The sequence below is a fragment of the Daphnia magna genome, linkage group LG6 (genome assembly GCF_020631705.1).
Source record: "Daphnia magna isolate NIES linkage group LG6, ASM2063170v1.1, whole genome shotgun sequence".
Lineage (NCBI taxonomy): Eukaryota > Metazoa > Arthropoda > Branchiopoda > Diplostraca > Daphniidae > Daphnia > Daphnia magna.
In genome coordinates, this window is record NC_059187.1 from 245,209 (window position 1) to 265,168 (window position 19,960).

At 36.3% G+C, this 19,960-nt stretch overlaps 3 protein-coding genes across 4 annotated transcripts; 2 read left to right on the forward strand and 1 right to left on the reverse strand.

Annotated features, from left to right (window-relative positions):
- Window positions 1–165: 165 nt before the first annotated feature.
- On the reverse strand, window positions 166–2,969 carry LOC116924696 (heterogeneous nuclear ribonucleoprotein A1, A2/B1 homolog). Its single transcript, XM_032931230.2, has 9 exons — window positions 2,771–2,969; window positions 2,465–2,607; window positions 2,246–2,366; window positions 1,978–2,188; window positions 1,638–1,913; window positions 1,442–1,567; window positions 1,258–1,389; window positions 863–950; window positions 166–734 (listed from the first exon to the last, which is right to left on the reverse strand). Exons 1-8 carry the CDS (start codon window positions 2,864–2,866, stop codon window positions 889–891), a joined length of 1,167 nt encoding a protein of 388 aa, XP_032787121.1. The 5' UTR covers window positions 2,867–2,969; the 3' UTR covers window positions 166–734; window positions 863–888.
- A 176-nt stretch (window positions 2,970–3,145) lies between these two features.
- On the forward strand, window positions 3,146–4,794 carry LOC116924703 (chromobox protein homolog 1). Of its 2 annotated transcripts, none has more exons than XM_032931237.2 (5): window positions 3,146–3,304; window positions 3,508–3,703; window positions 3,779–4,028; window positions 4,099–4,196; window positions 4,360–4,794. In XM_032931237.2, exons 2-5 carry the CDS (start codon window positions 3,585–3,587, stop codon window positions 4,511–4,513), a joined length of 621 nt encoding a protein of 206 aa, XP_032787128.1. In that variant the 5' UTR covers window positions 3,146–3,304; window positions 3,508–3,584; the 3' UTR covers window positions 4,514–4,794. The 2 variants fall into 2 exon arrangements, with proteins under 2 accessions (XP_032787128.1, XP_032787129.1); XM_032931238.2 differs by having other exon boundaries at window positions 3,172–3,304; window positions 3,537–3,703.
- A 117-nt stretch (window positions 4,795–4,911) lies between these two features.
- LOC116924699 lies at window positions 4,912–7,612 on the forward strand. Its single transcript, XM_032931233.2, has 5 exons — window positions 4,912–5,186; window positions 5,254–5,409; window positions 5,552–5,671; window positions 6,476–6,674; window positions 6,878–7,612. The coding sequence occupies exons 1-5, from the start codon at window positions 5,167–5,169 to the stop codon at window positions 7,211–7,213; spliced, it is 831 nt and encodes a 276-aa protein (XP_032787124.2). The 5' UTR covers window positions 4,912–5,166; the 3' UTR covers window positions 7,214–7,612.
- The last annotated feature ends 12,348 nt before the right edge of the window (window positions 7,613–19,960 follow it).

Here is a 19,960-nt window from a genome sequence, read left to right on the forward strand (position 1 = left end):
GTCGAAATTTCCAGTAGTCGCGCTTTCCAAGAGCACATTTTTAAGGGTAAAAAAATCATAGGGAAAACTAAAATAAATCCTCACCTTAGGCATTTCAGCTTGAAGTCATTGGTAGATATCCAAAATTATTTCCATTAAAATGCAACACAATTGAAATGCAAATGATTAAGGATTGATGAAATTTATTGATGATGAAGTCAAAAAAAAAAATAATGATTTGGATTTTAAAATTCTCGCGCTTCGTCGCACACCTACACGTATTTGACATGAGTCCAAAATGATTGGGAAAGAAAATCAATGGTCGGAGAGCTAATCGCCAATAATTAGGCAAACGAGACGATAAGCTAAGCACTACACATCCATTTAGTTGTAAAAAAAAAGAAAACTCAAACACGTTGGGGCTAAAAAAAAAACTCAAAGAAAAAAAATTCAAGTTCACATGTAGAAAATGAAGAAACCGACGGTAAGATCCAATTACGAGAAGGGGAGGGGACAAGGTGGCAGTTGGCGACGAAATCTATATCACTGCCTGATTCTTGCATCTAAGTGTCGATCGAAGCTGCTATCCTGTCCGAGGTTTAGGATGTTTTGCTAAAGCGGTAGCGGCCTTGTTCGGTACTGCTGGTTGCTGGCTGGCTGAATAGTTGTAATTCACGTAAGCCTTCACTTAATAGATGAATCTCGGACCTGGCTCACTGCTCCTGTTCTGGTTTGGCTACAGAACATGACGACACCTAGGAGATGAAACGCACATCTTATCCTAACCTGTCTCCTTGCACAATCTTTGCCTCTTCAGGTTTGCGGCTCAACATGTCCCTATGAAGCGGGCTAGAAGGCCTGATGGTAATAAACCTCAACTTACCTAGGGGAAGATGGGACTTGTCTACTTTAATAACGTCGCGAACCCCCGTAACTGGGGCTACCTGTAAAGCCACCACCTCGCCCTGCACCTTTTGAATTAGAAACAAATTAGAACACCTGTCAATTCGATTTTATCGAATCAAAGCTGCAAGGCCTTAAAACTCTGCTGACATTTGCATCCAGCACAAAAAAAGAAGAAAAAGAAACTGCAACTAAACGTCACATTCAGTTACTAAACGCATCCCTACTCAGCTTAACTTCTCATTCTAGTGTTTAAAATGCTTCCTTGTTGTTGTCCAACGAAATATTTGTTCAATAACGAGAAGATTCTCGAACAGTTTCATTTTCCAGGAAGCTGGAACAGATTAGTGCATTTTTTAAGAGATAAAATCTTACCTCCATAGTCTCGGGTGTAAGGTACTGATCGCTCGGTAACGTAGCTATTTCTTACAGGACCACCTCCTTGGCTGAACTCTCGCATATTTCCTCCATATCCGTTATCATAATCAGCAGCCCATGAATTACCGCCTAGAATAAGACATTTAATATTGAATTTCAATGAACGAAAAACATGTAATACCAGATCCTGATCCATAACCAGGAGAGCCACCACTCCAGCCAGCTCCGCTGCTTTGATTGCCACCCCAGCTTGAACCTTCCCACTGTCCACTACTGTAATCTCCACCACGGCCGCCTCCGCTTCCTCCTAAAATAAAAATTTCGCCAATAAGATTGTTAGCACCGAGGTGAGGTATTGCAAATTCTTGAGATCTTACCTCGATAACTGCTAGAACCACCTACCCAGTGATCTCCATTACTCCAACCTCCACCAGAACCCCCATTGCTCCAAGAGTCCCTCCGCTCCCACAAATCGCCACCCCTATCAACGTTTCGGTCCACGCGACCACTATCTCGATAACCCCGGTAATCACCACGCCCAGATGGAGAAGATCCGGGGGAAGGGCCTCCGCGTTTCATTTTGTCCATATCGGCTTTGCTAATGGCTTTCTTGACATCTAAATGTCTACCTTTAATGGTATGGTCACGAATCACTAAAAAAATATGTAAGTCATTCTTAGACCTTTACAGATATAACCAATGACAAAAAATACTTACAAACAACTTTGTCAACTGGATCATAATCATCAAATTCAACAAATGCAAATCCTCTTTTCTTATTGGTCTCTTTTTCTGTGACAACATTCACAGATGCAATTGGACCAAATGTTGAAAAATACTTTTGCAAGTCCTCCTCTTCAACATCATCTCTAAGACCACCAACAAACAGTTTTTTTACAGTTGAGCTTGCTTCAGGTTTCCCTATCAACTGAAAACATATATTTAGGTAAGTGTGCATTTTAATAGGCTAATCATCTAAACTAACATCACGTGGGACTGCACGCTTGGGCTCAACTTCCCTTCCATCTACTCTGTGGGGCCGTGCAGCTTGGGCCTCATCTACCATGAATGCTCTGGCGTATGTAACAAATCCAAAACCTCTAGACCTGAAATAAATGTTAGATATTACAATAAACCCATGGTAACAGATCCCTGTTAAAGAATTTATATTAAGGGGCATTAGCTCTCTCCTAGATTTACTTACTTTCTTGTTTTGGGATCTTTCATTACAACAACATCTACAATTTGACCCCACTGCTCAAAATGCTTCTTTAGGGATTCATCAGTTGTGCGATAGTCCAGACCTCCAATAAATAATTTCCGAAACTGTTCTGCTTCAGGTTTTTCCTATAGAATGGCAATATATAAGTGTGTCACCTTATTTTTAAAATGCACTCATAAAAGCAAGAGTAAACGATTTGCCGCTACGCATCACAAAACGGAATATAGAACACGTAAGCAAAATTATTCTTTTTTCATTGTAAGAAACAAATTAAAGATGAAGTCAAACCTTGACTGGGTGTTCTGTCACTGCTGGTCGAGTTTCACGCTGTTCTTCCTCAACGACCTGCTGCTCGGGCTGCTGTTCTTCGGTTTCGGTTTTCATTTTCGTTCAGCAATATGCAACGCAAGAGTATAGTTGATGCCGGGAGTTTAATCTATGATGACTTAGATGCAGGAAGAATCGCGTCTCCACTTCGGAATGGTGAGGGAAGAAAGGCGTTGTCAGATCTTCCACAAGATATGGCGTTGCCGCATTTGCTCAATCGCTAAAAGAATAAATTTTTTGTGTTTTAATATCAGTATTAAAATGTACCCTTTTTCTCTTAGAAACAGAAAATCATGTAATAATAAAACTCTTGATTTTTAAACGACTAAGTTGTATTCAAAACTTTTCATGAACTATAATGTTTTTAGTACTAAGATTGCAAATTTGGCGCCAAGCCACTCATGGTGGTAGGGTGAACTTACATCTGCTGCTGACGCACTTTTCTCGTTTCGTTTCGCCGTTTTTTTCTAACACTCTCTGCACGTATTATATCAGGTTGGTTTGATAAGGTTAAGTTCAATTATAATTTTCCTTCAACTTGTTTTGTCTGGTTGAACTACATAACGCTTTGGCAACATTTTTATTTCTATTGGTATTAGACAATTGTTTTCATCCCAGCCCAGAAAAATGGCATCTCCAAGCAGTGCTAATCTTATTTCCCTTTTTTTTTTTTTTTGCTTGTTTCTTTTCTATTCAAGGAGCTTTTATAAATAATTGGCATTTGCAGGAAACAAGTGCAGTTGTTGTTGAACATATAATCCACTCAATTACAACCATGGGTCGAAGCACAAAAGGCAAAGAGAAAGAAGTATTGGATGAGCCTACTCCTGCAACTCCAGCAACTGAAAGTCCTGCTGAGGAAGAGTACTCTGTTGAGAAAGTCATGGATAGAAGGTATGTTTGAATAATCATAGATGTGCGAAATGTTCTGTCGATTAATTTGGAGTTTCTCCTATTTAATGAATGCAGAGTAAGAAACGGTCGAGTGGAATATCTTTTGAAATGGAAAGGCTATGACGACGAAGATAATACCTGGGAACCAGAGGAAAACTTGGACTGTCCAGCCTTGATTTCAGAATTTGAAGAAAAAAGAAAAGAAAAGGAAAAGGAGAAGAAGAAGGAAGTAGAGAAAAAAGAAAAGAAACGGTCACTACCTACTGAAGATCGAGATAGAAAATCAAGTGAAGAAAAAAGGCCTGCAAAGAAAAAGGCTGCAGAGGTACCTGATTATTCTGATGACAACTCTGAAATATGATTTACATTTTTCCCATTTGCTGAATTTTGTCTAGGAGGAAAACCGTCCTAGAGGATTCGAACGAGGTCTTGATCCTGAAAAAATTATAGGAGCAACGGATTCTAGTGGCGAGCTAATGTTCCTCATGAAATGGTTGGTACAATTTAATCATATTGGATTCTCCTAAGATTATTGGTTATTAGTCAAACAAAACAAAATAATTTAAAATAAGATACAGAAGTGTTTTGTAGTTCAACTAAGTTGGCGTTTTCCTTTGATTAACCTAACAAACTCGTACACTGGTTTTAATTTCTAGGAAATCCAGCGATGAAGCTGATTTAGTCCCCGCACGTCAAGCTAACAGCAAGTGCCCACAGATTGTGATTCAGTTCTACGAAGAGCGTTTGACATGGCATAGCAATACCAATGATGATGACGGGGAGAGCAAGGAGAAAGATGGAACGGACTAGATCATCGATATATCATTTGGACTAGAACTGAGAAAGCTGTTGTTTTATCTGCTGAAACACGCAATGCTTGTCTTATTTTCGGATCCCCACGTCCTCCCCCCCTCCCTCCATTTTTCATTCTTTACTCATTGATTTGCATATGGTCTTCGGGTTCTCTACGCGCTCGGATCTGTTTTTAAGTTTCCATAAACACACCGAGTTATATTCCCATCTTCAATTTTCTTTCCACATGTAAACTCGGAGTTACCAGAAATACAACACGTCAAGTTTTTCATACGTCACCAAAGTCGTTATTTTGCTCGGTTATCTATCCTGCCTTTGCATTAACAGCAGGATCTAATCTTTTTTGCTTGATAAAGATATCCCCTGTCGTGCTATAGATGCCACACACTAAATCGTTGGGGGTAGAAAATGAAACTATAGTTGCCTTGCAGACTTCCTGGTGTTTTTACCTCGATAGCTCATGCTGAGCTACTCTTATTCGTTTATCGTACTTGCTGATGTGCTGTTGGTTACGACTGGAAACCACGCTGATCGTATTAGACTCGTACGATTTAATTGCTGTTATCCGAACTATTTTGAGAGTTGACGTATCGCGTGGAACGTTCCATAACAAAGACACAGTTGGATAGTGGTGATAGAATTCTACTTCAATGCGAAAGCTCTCGATGCTGTACGTCTCATTGAATTATATTATTAGTAACAAGACCTGCAATTTATTTATGTGTTGAATACGTCAGCAAAGATATGGAAGTTGCACACCTAACAACGGATTCCAACAAAATCATGTACGATCCTTATGTGATTCTGAGTAATCGATCATTGGAATCAAAATTATATCACTGGCTGGATCAAATTAGCATAAATGGATCTACTGAACAACCGACGACCAAAAGGTGGATTTTTATTTTTTTCTATATTGCAACCCCCCCCCCCTTCATTGCTTCATGTGACACACTTGCGCCAACTTTGATGGTTCATTTATATAACATATGCCGATAGTTCTTTTATCAACAACATTTTTTCATTGCTATCCAGCCCGTCTGATAACGGAGGAAATACGAACTTGAACGAAAGCTATAAAATGGCTGCTCAAGTGGCCGTTGGTGCTGCTATCATCGTGGCTCTAACCATTCTTTTGGCGCTTATCTGGAACTCGTAAGTAAATGATAATGCACATTGGCAATGCACGTATTTTGCGGAATAACTATATAAGGCTCTTGCTTAAGTCTTGCTTTAGGATTTAAAGCTAAAAAGTTTGCATTTGGAGAAGTAAACAACAGAAAATTGTAATATACTAATTCGACGTCCTCTTCAATGCTTTTATCACTTCCGAGAGCGCTTTCTAAATGCGATATTCAATGTCTATAGTGTAGCCATGTAAACAAGTGAATCGGCACTTGAGTCGTTTTCTTATATGCCGGGGCGAAAAAGAAGAATCGAATTTCGTTACCAGGGTCCTCATATCTGTTTGGAAAGCCGTATATCCCATACAGTTCATACAACTATCCACGCAACAGACTTTAAACATTTAGCACGAGGCATCGTACTGAAAAATAAATCGCGGGATTCCGCTTGAAATTGAAAGGCCACATGGATTTGTTGGCTATAGGATTAAGTGCACTTATAGCCTTCCAAAATATTTACGGAACTCTATACAACAGTCATCCTCAGAATTGACGTTATTCGATTCATATATACGTACGTATATAGAGCTAAAATCAATTGTATTTACTAATGTTCATGCGGTACAACAAATCCAAAGAATTATAGGACTATAAAGAGCAGTCTATACGACGAGGATTAGCTTTGCCGTGGAAACTCCAAACCTAATCATAAATGAATTGTGGTCGTAATTACTAAATGAAAACTACACCAACTACTTTGCTGCAATCTCCGAATATCCTATAATTCTGCGCTTAAAAAAATAAAAACATTTGTGTATTTTCATTGAATGGCCAGACTAAAAAGACGCTTCCCCGGTACCAACAATTCGGCAACATCGTCACCAACTTCGAGGCGCTATAGCTCGGACAGCTTGGATAGATTGGTGGAAGATCGATTGCGCAATCGTCCGCCACCTTACAGCCCAGATCACGATAAGCCTCCGTCATACGAAGAATCCTTTCACGATTCATCTAGTCGCCCTCGATCGCCTGCCGTAAGTTTATTCGTGTGTTTTATAGACGTAAGCTTTTGACAGCAGGTCACTGTTAATTCATTGAATGGCCTATACCGTATATGTTGCGCAATAAGTCTATAATTCGCTCATCAATCAGTATACTACAATTACTACATGGCTAGACATCGGACTCGCCAAAGAAACGACACGGCCAATAAATTCTGATTTGTTGCATTATTCAGTCGAGAAGAAGGGATCGAAGACGCGCCCAACGGGAAATGCATCTCGCACAGAGAGCGCCGGTGCACGAAACCAACAGGTACCCAACACAGCCAGTAGCCCAAAGGCAAGAATCACCTGTATATTCGCTTCCGCCTCAGCCGATTCCGGAGCCGTTAGTCAGCACCGTAGTTCGTACGGTTAGCTACGATAATCGAGCCTTCTCCGTCGACGACGAAGCCCATCACCCATCAGCAGTCGACATTCCAAGTATTTCCATGGTCGTGTATGAAAACGAAGTATCGCAGGGTTGCCAAAACCCTGACAGCGACGAAGGTGTCGTTATGCTTCATCTATAAATGGCTAATATTTCAAAAATAGGCTTTCCTTTTTAATTGTTTGCTAATGTTTGAATTCGGTCCGTTGTGTTCCATGAATTTGTGGCATCGATAATCAAAGTTGATTATCCCATCGCCAAAAAGATAATTGCAAGCACAGCATCTATTTTCGTTTCATTGCTGTAATAAAAGCATATTTCTATTTTCTAAACGCATATATCTAAAAAAAATTATACATTCTGTTGTTTGTTTATAATTACGTTAACAAAAATATATACGTGGACGTCTATGCAATCCCCGCGTTGGACTTTGCGGAACGAATCTTACGGAGTATACAGAAACGAGAAATTCGCATGGAATCGAAAAGTTGCTTGTGCTCTATAAGTCGATCTATAAATAAAGGAATTAGATTTACCAGAATTCTTTCAAATGCGCTGCTGACTGCATCTCATAGAATTGCTAATAGTTTTATGTAGAAAGTAAAGAATAGATTTGATATAGACTGGAAACTCAGATAAGCACTAAACAAAACAGAGTTTTCCTTGTCAGTATATCTATTCGACTGCGATGTGACGCAAAACCATCACATTTTCACGACAAATGCCCTATAAAAATAAAAAAACTGATGCAATGACGTTGATGCAATTTTGCACGTTGATTGGCTGCAACTTTCCCCTGACCCATTCTCCTGTCCCCATCATTTGCTAGCGATGCTCCACCCGAATGCACGTTCATATTTAATGACTCGTTCAGCTTCGGTTTGCATGTACCGGAAATCGCAAATTCATCCGATTTCAGCAGGGCTCTTTCCAAACGACATCAAATCCGACATTTAGTTCGCAAGTTCACCGATGTGCAATCTAAATGGGACGATACAGTATGCAGAGAAACATGGAAAACAAAAAGTCCAAATAGTTTGTGGAAATGTGCACACAGCAGTATGCCTTCCGATGGACGATATATAGACTACTAGGGTAAAAACGCGAATTCGGACACCGTTTTGGCTAAGAGGCTTCCTTATGGGAAATATGTGTATGGCCGATCTGCTAATTCCGGACAAATTTTCTAATTCACCGGACATTTTTGCTAATTTCGGACAGTAATATTTTTAAAAACTAATTGATTCATTCGATTCAATTTCTTATTCTTAATCGAATTGCTTAAGACATTAAAGGGGATGCAATGAGAAAAAAACGAGATATTAATGATTAAAGTAATCATAACAATGATCTGTCAAAATGAAATGTCGTCTGCCCAAACCCAAATTACACTAGATCGGCACTCTACCAAAACACAGAATTCTATTTAATTAATACATCAATTAATTTATCTCAATAAGTAGCCAATAGTTTAAAAATTAATAGATATACATTTAAAAATTTTTAAGTAGTGAAAATTTCAAGAAAATTGCGTTGAAACTACGGCAAGTTTGGCTTAATGTCCGATATTACAAATCATAAAAATGCCTCCTAAATTGATATTTCATCGACCATTATTGATATCACTATATTCGTTAGGATGGCCTCTGTTGAACTGTGGAAATCGTAATGTTTAAAGTCTTGGTATATTTATAAAATGAGTGATTGCGTTTCTCCTTTTTCACCTAAGCCACCGTGTTGCTAATTCCGGACAGCAGACTACAGCAGACGACACAAAATGACATGCTATTTATTTCAAAATATAATTACTAGAATAGCTCAGTGGTAGAGTACATTGCTGTAAACAATGGGTTCGTTGGTTCAACACTCATGGTGGATAAATGATTTTTTTTATTTCCTCATATTTTGTGTACTTAGGGAAAACTTTGAATCACTTAATATGTCTTAAACTTACGTTAACCTTATTAATATTCATATGGTTAGATACCCTGAAAGTGCATTTACAAAAAAATTCAATGTGTTGTCAATGTTTGATGAAAAATGTTCATCCAATTCGCGATTGCATTCTCATTTTTTTTACATAAGCTCCCGTGTTGCTAATTCCGGACAGTACACTGCAGCAGAAGGCACAAAATGACATGGTTTTCATTTGACTATGAAAACAAACGTGATAGCTTAGTGGCAAGGTGTTGGGCTTCAAACTGAAAGATCTTTGGTTCGATACTTGTGTAGTACATTACAAATATATTTTTTTCAAATTTTCATTTTTTTTCGTATTATTGGAACATTTTTAAAATCACTTAATATCTCTGAAACTTACATTAACCTTACTAATTTTTGTATGGTTAGCTTCCCTAAAGTGTCCTTTACAAAACAGCTCAATTTTTATTTCATTTTCGATGGCAAATGTTCATCCAATTCGCGATTACAATTTTAATTTTTTTACATAAGCTCCTGTGTTGCTAATTCCGGACACTAAACTGCAGCAGAAGGCACAAAATGACATCCTTTTTATTTGTAAACCAATACAACCTCGATAGCTTAGTGGTAAGGTGTTGGGCTGTGAACTGAAAGGTCTTTGGTTCAATACTCGTGTAGTACATTATAAAGATATTTTTTCTCAAATTTTAGTTTTTTGCGTATTATTGGAACATTTTTTAAATCGCTTAATATTTCTTAAACTTACATTAACCTCACTAATATTTGTATGGTTAGATTCCCTGAAGTTTCCTTTACAAGACAGCTCAATTTTTATTCCATTTTGAATGGAAAATGATCATCCAATTCGCGATTTCATTCTCATTTTTTTTACATAAGCTCCCGTGTTGCTAATTCCGGACACTACACTGCAGCAGAAGACACAAAATGACATGCTTTTTATTTGTGCCTCTTAACAACTATGTTAGGTTAGTGGTAAGGTGTTGGGCTGATAATCGAAAGATCGTGGGTTCAATACTCGTGGAGAACATTGAAATTTCTTTTTTGAAATTTTCGTTTTTTTTTCGTATTATTGGAACATTTTTAAAATCACTTAATATCTCTGAAACTTACATTAACCTTACTAATTTTTGTATGGTTAGCTTCCCTAAAGTGTCCTTTACAAAACAGCTCAATTTTTATTTCATTTTCGATGGGAAATGTTCATCCAATTCGCGATTACAATTTTAATTTTTTTACATAAGCTCCCGTGTTGCTAATTCCGGACACTACACTGCAGCAGAAGACACACAATGACATGCTTTTTATTTGACTATGAGATCAATCGTGATAGCTTAGTGGCAAGGTATTGGGCTGCAAACTAGAAGGTCTTGGGTTCAAAACTTGTGAAGTACATTTCAAACATTTTTTTTTTCGAATTTTCGTTTTTTGCCTTTTATTTTAACATTTTTTAAATCACTTAATATCTCTTAAACTTACATTAACCTTACTAATTTTTGTATGGTTAGCTTCCCTAAAGGGTCCTTTACAAAACACATCAATTTTTATTCCATTTTCGATGGAAAATGTTCATCCAATTCGCGATTGCAATTTTAATTTTTTTACATAAGCTCCCGTGTTGCTAATTCCGGACACTACACTGCAGCAGAAGACACACAATGACATGCTTTTTATTTGACGATAAAAACAAGCGTGATAGCTTATTGGCAAAGTGTTGGGCTTTAAACTGAAAGGTCTTTGGTTCAATACTTGTGTAGTACATTACAAATAATTTTTTTTTTTCGAATTTTCGTTTTTTGCCTATTATTGGAACATTTTTAAAATCCCTTAATATCTCTGAAACTTACATTAACCTTACTAATTTTTGTATGGTTAGATTCCTCAAAGTGTCCTTTACAAACCAGCTCAATTTTTATTCCATTTTGAATGGAAAATGTTCATCCAATTCACGATTGCATTCTAACTTTTTTTACATAAGCTCCCGTGTTGCTAATTCCGGACAGTTCATTGCAGCAGAAGGCACACAATGACGTGCTTTTTATTTGAGAATCTTAACAACTATGTTAGGTTAGTGGTAAGGTGTTGGGCTGCAAACTGCAAGATCTGTGGTTCAATACTCGTGGAGAACATTGAGACTTCTTTTTTCAAATTTTCATTTTTTGCGTATTATTGGAACATTTTAAAAATCATTTAATATCTCTGAATCTTACATTAACCTTACTAATTTTTGTATAGTTAGATTCCCCTAAGTGTCCTTTACAAAAGAGCTCCCTTTTTATTTCATTTTGGATGGAAAATATTCATCCAATTCGCGATTGCATTCTCATTTTTTTTACATAAGCTCCCGTGTTGCTAATTCCGGACAGTACATCGTAGCAGAAGGCACAAAATCACAAGCTTTTTATTTGAGCTGCTTAGTAACTATGTTAGGTTAGTGGTAAGGTGCCGGGCTGCAAACTAAAAGATCAGTGGTTCAATACTCATGAAGAACATTAAAATTAATTTTTCAAATTTTCGTTTTTTGCGTATTATTTGAACATTTTTAAAATCACTTAATATCTCTGAAACTTACATTAACCTTACTAATTTTTGTATGGTTAGCTTCCCTAAAGTGTCCTTTACAAAACAGCTCAATTTTTATTTCATTTTCGATGGAAAATGTTCATCCAATTCGCGATTACAATTTTAATTTTTTTACATAAGCTCCTGTGTTGCTAATTCCGGACACTACGCTGCAGCAGAAGGCACAAAATGACATCCTTTTTATTTTTAGATCAATACAACATCGATAGCTTTGTGGTAAGGTGTTGGGCTGTGAACTGAAACATCGTGGGTTCAATACTCGTGTAGTACATTATAAAGAAATTTTTCTCAAATTTTCGTTTTTTGCGTATTATTGGAACATTTTTTAAATCGCTTAATATTTCTTAAACTTACATTAACCTCAATAATATTTGTATGGTTAGATTCCCTGAACTTTCCTTTACATGACAGTTCAATTTTTATTCCATTTTAAATGGAAAATGATCATCCAATTCGCGATTGCATTCTCATTTTTTTTACATAAGCTCCCGTGTTGCTAATTCCGGACACTACACTGCAGCAGAAGACACACAATGACATGCTTTTTATTTGACTATAAGAACAACCGTGATAGCTTAGTGGCAAGGTGTTGGGCTGCAAGCTGAAAGGTCTTTGGTTCAATACTTGTGTAGTGCATTACAAATATTTTTTTTTTCGAATTTTCGTTTTTTACCTATTATTGGAACATTTTTAAAATCACTTAATATCTCTTAAACTTACATTAACCTTACTAATTTTTGTATGGTTAGATTCCCCAAAGTGTCCTTTACAAAACAGCTCAATTTTTATTCCATTTTGAATGGAAATGTTCATCCAATTCACGATTGCATTCTAACTTTTTTTACATAAGCTCCCGTGTTGCTAATTCCGGACAGTACATTGCAGCAGAAGGCACAAAATGACGTGCTTTTTATTTGTGCCTCTTAACAACTATGTTAGGTTAGTGGTAAGGTGTTGGGCTGATAATCGAAAGATCGTGGGTTCAATACTCGTGGAGAACATTAAAATTTCTTTTTTGAAATTTTCGTTTTTTTTTCGTATTATTGGAACATTTTTAAAATCACTTAATATCTCTGAAACTTACATTAACCTTACTAATTTTTGTATGGTTAGCTTCCCTAAAGTGTCCTTTACAAAACACTTCAATTTTTATTCCATTTTCGATGGAAAATGTTCATCCAATTCACGATTGCAATTTAAATTTTTTTACATAAGCTTCTGTGTTGCTAATTCCGGACACTACGCTGCAGCAGAAGGCACAAAATGACATCCTTTTTATTTGAAAACTTAAACAACCTCGATAGCTTAGTGGTAAGGTATTGGGCTTTGAACTGAAAGGTCCTTGGTTCAATACTCGTGTATTACATAAAAAAGATATTTTTTCTCAAATTTTCGTTTTTTGCGTATTATTGGAACATTTTTTAAATCGCTTAATATTTCTTAAACTTACATTAACCTCACTAATATTTGTATGGTTAGATTCCCTGAAGTGTCCTTTACAAGACAGCTCAATTTTTATTCCATTTTCAATGGAAAATGATCATCCAATTCGAAATTGTATTCTCATTTTTTTTTACATAAGCTCCCGTGTTGCTAATTCCGGACAGTACACTGCAGCAGACGACACAAAATGAAAGGCTTTTATTGTTGTTCGTTAATATCAGTGATAGCTCAGCGGTAAAGTGTTGGGGTACAAACACTATATTCAATGGTTCAATACTCTTCGAGACGATTATTTTTTTTAGTGTTTTTTTCCTTTTTATGCGTATATTTTGTAAAATTTTTAAGTCGCTTAATATGTCTTAAACTTAATCTATCCTAACTAATATTTATATGGTTACATTCCCTGAAATTGCCTTTACAAGACAATTCAATTTGTTGTCTATGTTTACGGGAAAATGTTCATCAAATTCACGATTGCCTTCTCATTTTTTTTTACATAAGTCCCCGTGTTGCTAATTCCGGACAGTATACTGCTGCAGACGACGTAAAATTACACTGCTATTCATACTAGCTGAATGATGTCTATAGCAGCATAGTGGTAAGGTGTTGCGCTAGCAACAACAGGTTTAATGGTTCAATACCCATGCGGAATTTTAAAAAATTTTCTTCAAATTTCATTGTATTTCTAATTTTCTGAAAATTTTTAAGTCGCTTTTTATGTCTTAAACTTACATTATCCTAGCCAATATTGATATGGTTAGATTCCCAGAAGTGTCTTTTATAAAACTATTCCATTCGGTAGCACATTTGTTGCATAAAATTCATCAAATTCGTTATCGCATTTTCATTTTTTTACATAAGCTCCCGTGTTGCTAATTCCGGACAGTAATCTACAGCAGATGTCACAAAATGACATGCTTTTATTGTTGATTACAGATATGTGTTGTAGCCCAGCGGTACGGTGTTGGGCTCATAACACTAACTACATTGGTTCAATACGCATTGTAATGCAAAAATTATTTTTTTTTCCTTTTTATGCGTATTTTATTTTTAATTTTTAAGTCGCTCAATATGTCTTAAACTTAAATTACCCTAGCCAATATTGATACGGTTACATTACCTGAAGTGTCTTTTATAAAACTATTCCATTCAGCAGTACATTTGTTGCATAAAATTCATCTAATTCGTTATTGCATTCTCATTTTTTTACATAAGCTCCCGTGTTGCTAATTCCGGACAGTTGATACAGCAGATGACACAAAATGACATGCCTATATTATTATTCTCTACTATATGTGATAGCTCATCGGTACGGTGTCGGGCTCATGACAACAAGGTCAATGGTTCAATACTCATTGAGAGGCAAAAATAATTTTGTTTTTTTCCTTTTTATTCGGATTTTTTGTTAAATTTTTAGTCGCTCAATCTCTCTTAAACTTAAATTATCCTAACTAATATTTATAGGGTACATTCCCTGAAACTGCCTCTACAAGACAGTTCAATTTGCTGTCGATGTTTGATGAATAATGTTGATCTAATTCATGATTGCATTTTCATTTTTTTACATAAGCTCCCGTGTTGCTAATTCCGGACAGCAAACTGCAGCAGACGACATAAAATGACATGCTTTTTCTTTCAGGTATTAGATATCTGTAATACCTTAGCGGAAAGGTGCTGCGCTGCCAATTAAAAGATCTGTGGTTCAAAACTCGCAGAGGATGTAAGAATTGTATTTTAAATTTTCCGTTTTTTGCGTATATTTGGAAAAAATTTTAAGTCGCTTAATATGTCTTAAATTTATATAATCGTTACTAATATTTATATGGTTGGATTCCCTAAAATGGCCTTTACAAGGCAGTTGAATTTTTTCACCTTATTTGATGGAAAATCTTATTCTAATTCATGATTGTATTCTCCCTTTTTTTTACATAAGCTACCACGTTGCTAATTCCGGACAGCAGACTACATATAAAATAACATGCTATACATTTTCAATAATTGGTGTCTGTAATAGCTTAGTGGCTAGACACTGTGCTGCTAACCATTAGGTCAATAGTTCAATACTGATTGCAGGATTAAGAATTTTACTTTTTTAATATATTTTTTTTCGCCTTTTTGAAAAAATTTTCAAGTCGCTTTATGTGTCTAATATTTATATTATCCCTACCAATATTTATACAATTCGATTCCATGAAGTGTACTTTATCAGACTGTTAAAATCATAACTATAGCAGGTGGAAAATATTCGTCTAATTCATCATCGAGTTTTTCTGGTTTTTGGCATATGCTACTGTGACGCTAATTCCGGACAGCAGAAATTGACTAAATGACATGTTATACAATACAAAAAAATTTTATCTTACATGGCTGTAGCGTAAGACGTTGCTCTACCATTTCAAGGGTTAAGCGTTCGGTTCTGTTTAGCAACGAAGTAATTTTATTTATTTTTTTTTTATTTATTTTTTTTTCACGTACGTGGTTTGCTAACCGGAATTAGAAACATTGGAGCTTATGTAAAAAAATGAGAATGCAATAACGAATTAGATGAATTTAATACAACAAATGTACTATCGAATGGAATAGTTTTATAAAAGACACTTCAGGTAATGTAACCGTATCAATATTGGCTAGGGTAATTTAAGTTTAAGGCATATTGAGCGACTTAAAATTTTAACAAAAAATACGAATAAAAAGGAAATAAATAAATAACTTTTGCGTCTCAATGCGTATTGAACCATTGAACTTAGTGTTATGAACCCAACATCTTACCCCTGACCTATCACAGATATCTGTCAATAACAATAAAAGCATATCATTTTGTGTCATCTGCTGTAGTCTACTGTCCGGAATTAGCAACACGGGAGCTTATGTAAAAAAATGAAAATGCAATAACGAATTTGACGAATTTTATACAACAAATGTACTACCGAATGGAATAGTTTTATAAAAGACACTTCAGGGAAGGTAACCGTATCAATATTGGCTAGGGTAATTTAAGTTTAAGACATATTGAGCGACTTAAAAATTAAACAAAAAATAAGCAAAAAAAGAAAATTAGAAAAAGTAATATATTGGTCTCAATCAGTATTGAACCATCGAACTTAGTGTTTTGATCCCAACACTTTGCCGCTGAGCTATCACAGATATCTTTCAACAATAATAAAAGCATGTCATTTTGTGTAGTCTGCTGCAGTCTGCTGTCCGGAATTAGCCTCATGGGAGCTTATGCAAAAAAATAAAAGGAAACTCAATTACAGAAATGTAAGGGATTTCACTAAAATCCCTCTTACACCTGGGCAAAGGGGTAAAACAAAAGTTAAATAGTTAAATCTATTGGTATTTTGTTAAAATTTCTACGAAAATATATGTGTCCGAATAAGAGAGAACATTTTCGAAAGGGTTAGCCGTTTCTTAGTTAACAGGGCATAGTAAAATTAGGGAATTGTCTTGTAAAAAACAAAAACCCTATTGGCTTTAAGATTATTTGATTGTTTATGAATCAATGAAAATTTATTTTATAAAAGAGTTTTATGGATGTGCTCAGGCTAGATCCAGAGTCATTAATGTATTTTTCTGTGAATTGCGTCAAAAGGACACAAAAAAACCTAAAAACATTGTATATTAATCGATTCGTCTTAAAATTCTGCGTCGATTGATGTAAAAATATCAACAAAAATTTTTTTCAAAAAAAAAAAAAATGTGTCCGACATTAGCATTGTCTGTCCGAAATTAGCAAAACTGGGTGTCTCTTTATATTGCTGAAATTATGATTAATTTTGCACTTCATTAGCCAGACTTGGACGCATTTTAAAGAGCTTTTCATGTTCTACAATTTAGTATAATTATTTTAAGGATTCATACATTTTTTTCTTTGATATTCTTAGTGCCGTCGGAGAGTTAGCTAGTAGCTAGTACACAATCTAGACAGGTCGCCCGTAAGCAAAACGACTAGATTTTATTTAGCATTTTCTCGGGTATTATAAGGATTTATAAGTTGTTTTTTCGTTGAATAACGCATTTCCCCTTTTACTTTTGATTTTTACCATTAGATTTTGTATTAAATCTTCTTTGCGACTGCAATAACAGTAAGGGAAAAAATGTATTTTTGTGTCCGGAATTAGAAAGAACCTGCCCTGTGTCCGAATTCGCGTTTTTACCCTACATGAATATAGTATAGTCTATAGTCTATATACACTACATGTTATATATTGAAGCACTATAGACTGCATCCGCGCGCCTGGGCAAACTCCCGTCGACTGACGTCATCAGATGAGTGGGCGGTTGGAAAAGCGTGGGCTGAGGCAATACGACCTGCTTGCCTTGGCTTCTTTATTTCACTGCGGGAATCTAGAAGAGATGCCAACAATAAAAAAGGAGCATCCATGTGTGGAACGGGCCCAGAAACGAAAGTAAACTTTGTCAGTCGCAAAATGTATAGATAATCGAATGAATCTAATTACGATAGTTCTTTTTTCTTAAAGAAAAAGTGCATTTTAATGCAAAAGTGTCAGAGATTTGTAAGATAAAGATGGATTTCGTCTGGTCGAATTGCACAAAGATGAACAAGTTTGAAAATGCATTAGAGTGATGACGTAGAAGGAAAAAATCATTGAATTGCGATACGGAATAGCAGATATAGATCTATAGGCCGGAAAAAGATAGCAATTTAAACGCTTCCTGTGAGCTCTTTTTCATCCCCTATTCTTTTTGAAAAGCAGATATAGTCGCCATTGGTGCGACGATTTCTTGTTTTGATTTCTTTGATGGAGAGCGCCAGTGTTTTCTTATTCGCACCTCGTCTCGCGCGTTTATTTGTTTTCGAACCTTTGCATCAGCGCTGAGGGCTGAAACGCTGGCTTAACGTTTAGCTCCTATATATACGATGGTTGATGTCATTCGTTCAACGGATATACGACCGCTCCTTTGATTGAACGGCCATTGACATCCGGAGAATGGCCGCCGATGGATAGTCTACCTATATAGAACACTGTCGCAAATTGATTATTTTTTACGCCCAGGGGGGGTGAATGGGCTTTGTCATCTGATGCCAAACTATATCACAGGATTTATTATTGTTTTCTCTCTGGTCGTTCGTCATTAGCGCAATTAACCTGTACGAGCCTCTCTTTGGCTTTAGATTGACGATCAATCCAATCAGCGTGATGCTCATATCCTCAACTTATAACACCGATTCATCAAAACAACGAGAAACGTCAACGGAGTCTTCCGACCGGCTGACTTTTTCGGATAGGAATAGAAAATCTAAAAGAAGATGCACGACGAGACTTTATACTATACAGATACTTATCGTATATGCCGTTTTGCGCAAAAATCTGATAAATTTCAAGATTTGCTTAAAAGAAATTAAGGTTTTCTGCTGTTGAAATATTCACTTTGAATTCGGGTCGTCTTTTATGTTTTTCGTTATAGTCTTGTACAGTGTATTTCAGTAGAATTGGAACTGCGTGGGTTTCTTTGCTAGTATTATATCCATATATAACAAGTAATTCTGTACAGTTTGTATTGTAACTTGCAACGTACACTGGTACAGTAAACACGGAATCTTGTAGGATATGTGTATTGTTTTGTGTATGTATGGATGTACAGTAGACCTACATGTTTTGAATAAACCCGTGTTTTTTTTATCGTGTGGTCCTGCACGGTTGATTAAACCCACATACCTCCCCCCTCCTCGTCTGAATCATCAAATTTGCAGTAGTTCTTTGAATGTATCACAAATTCTTTATATTCTTACAGCATTCATTGCAGGAAAAACAGCATACGCAGACCTAAACTGAATAGATATCAGATTTTTTTCTTTCTTTATGACTTGCATTTAAAACCGGCCTTAAAAATAAGGATTGTGAATTCAAACAAAACATGTGATTCACTACATCGCTGGAAAAGCAATGAATTTGAAAAACACATGCGGTGCATAATCCGTGAGGGCAATAAAGGTGGCTGACGGACGACTGTACTAAAGTGAATCACGTCCGGACGCCATGTATAAACATATTCAATATTCTATTTCATAGCGACTTAACAGTAAGCGTAAAAAAAAAAAAATACAACAATAGAATGACGGGCAAATAAGAGATGAATTGGAGCGATAGATTCGTTTTAATATAAAACGTTTATAGAAAAACTAGGACGTGGTTATTGGCGTGTAGGGTTCTACAGCCGATCGAAAGACGAGTGGGCACCACTATAGCGACCGAAATGAAAGAAGCAACCGTCTAAACGTGATCGTGGTCACAGCGCAGAGGGGCGAATATGGACGCGTTAGTTGATGGAATAGGAAATGCTTTTTCTTTTCTTTTTAAGAGCAATGGCGATTGATCTCATCCGGAGGCGATTGCTGTGACGCTCTTGTACGGTATCAACGTGTCCGTACAAATAGTGAACTGGACCGTCCGTGCGCAGTGCATTAACCGTGAAGTGATGGAAAGATCATGTCAACGTTCCGCACCGATATATCCATATCCCTTCACAATTTAAAGGAAAGGCTGCGATTTTGTTTCCCCCCGTCGGCTTTGAAGAACTAAAAAATAGTCTGTACTGTATCTACTTGAAGCATTAAGAATAAACTCGATTTCTTCTGGAAATTGTCTTTTATTCAATTCAATATTCATGCGTATTATCCTACGACAGAACATCGAAGCTATGACACGATATACTCATTATGTTGTTGATAATTACTAATTACCAATTAAAGCGTGTATGATGTTCCCCTTAGCTTATATATGTAGACTATACGCATGATGCAAAAATACAAACAAGGAATAAAGCGGGCTGCTGTTTCGGCAAAATGGCATGTAATGGATCTGTATAAAGTATATGCGTAAATGAGCTGGAAGAACGATTGGCTGCGTGTACGACAGCAGGCGCTTACATATTGAATTTTTCAAATAGGAAAGCAAGAAAT

Bases quoted from the DNA above. Each gene is read 5' to 3' on its own strand.
- LOC116924696 (XM_032931230.2), bottom strand. From the start codon at position 2,866: ATGAAAACCGAAACCGAAGAACAGCAGCCCGAGCAGCAGGTCGTTGAG. The intron at 2,608-2,770 runs GTTTGACTTCAT...GCCATTCTATAG, and splicing joins TGACAGAACACCCAGTCAAG to GAAAAACCTGAAGCAGAACA. The intron at 1,914-1,977 runs GTAAGTATTTTT...ATATTTTTTTAG, and splicing joins TCCAGTTGACAAAGTTGTTT to TGATTCGTGACCATACCATT.
- LOC116924703 (XM_032931237.2), top strand. From the start codon at position 3,585: ATGGGTCGAAGCACAAAAGGCAAAGAGAAAGAAGTATTGGATGAGCCT. The intron at 3,704-3,778 runs GTATGTTTGAAT...TAATGAATGCAG, and splicing joins GAGAAAGTCATGGATAGAAG to AGTAAGAAACGGTCGAGTGG. The intron at 4,029-4,098 runs GTACCTGATTAT...AATTTTGTCTAG, and splicing joins CAAAGAAAAAGGCTGCAGAG to GAGGAAAACCGTCCTAGAGG.
- LOC116924699 (XM_032931233.2), top strand. From the start codon at position 5,167: ATGCGAAAGCTCTCGATGCT. The intron at 5,187-5,253 runs GTACGTCTCATT...TGAATACGTCAG, and splicing joins ATGCGAAAGCTCTCGATGCT to CAAAGATATGGAAGTTGCAC. The intron at 6,675-6,877 runs GTAAGTTTATTC...TGCATTATTCAG, and splicing joins GTCGCCCTCGATCGCCTGCC to TCGAGAAGAAGGGATCGAAG.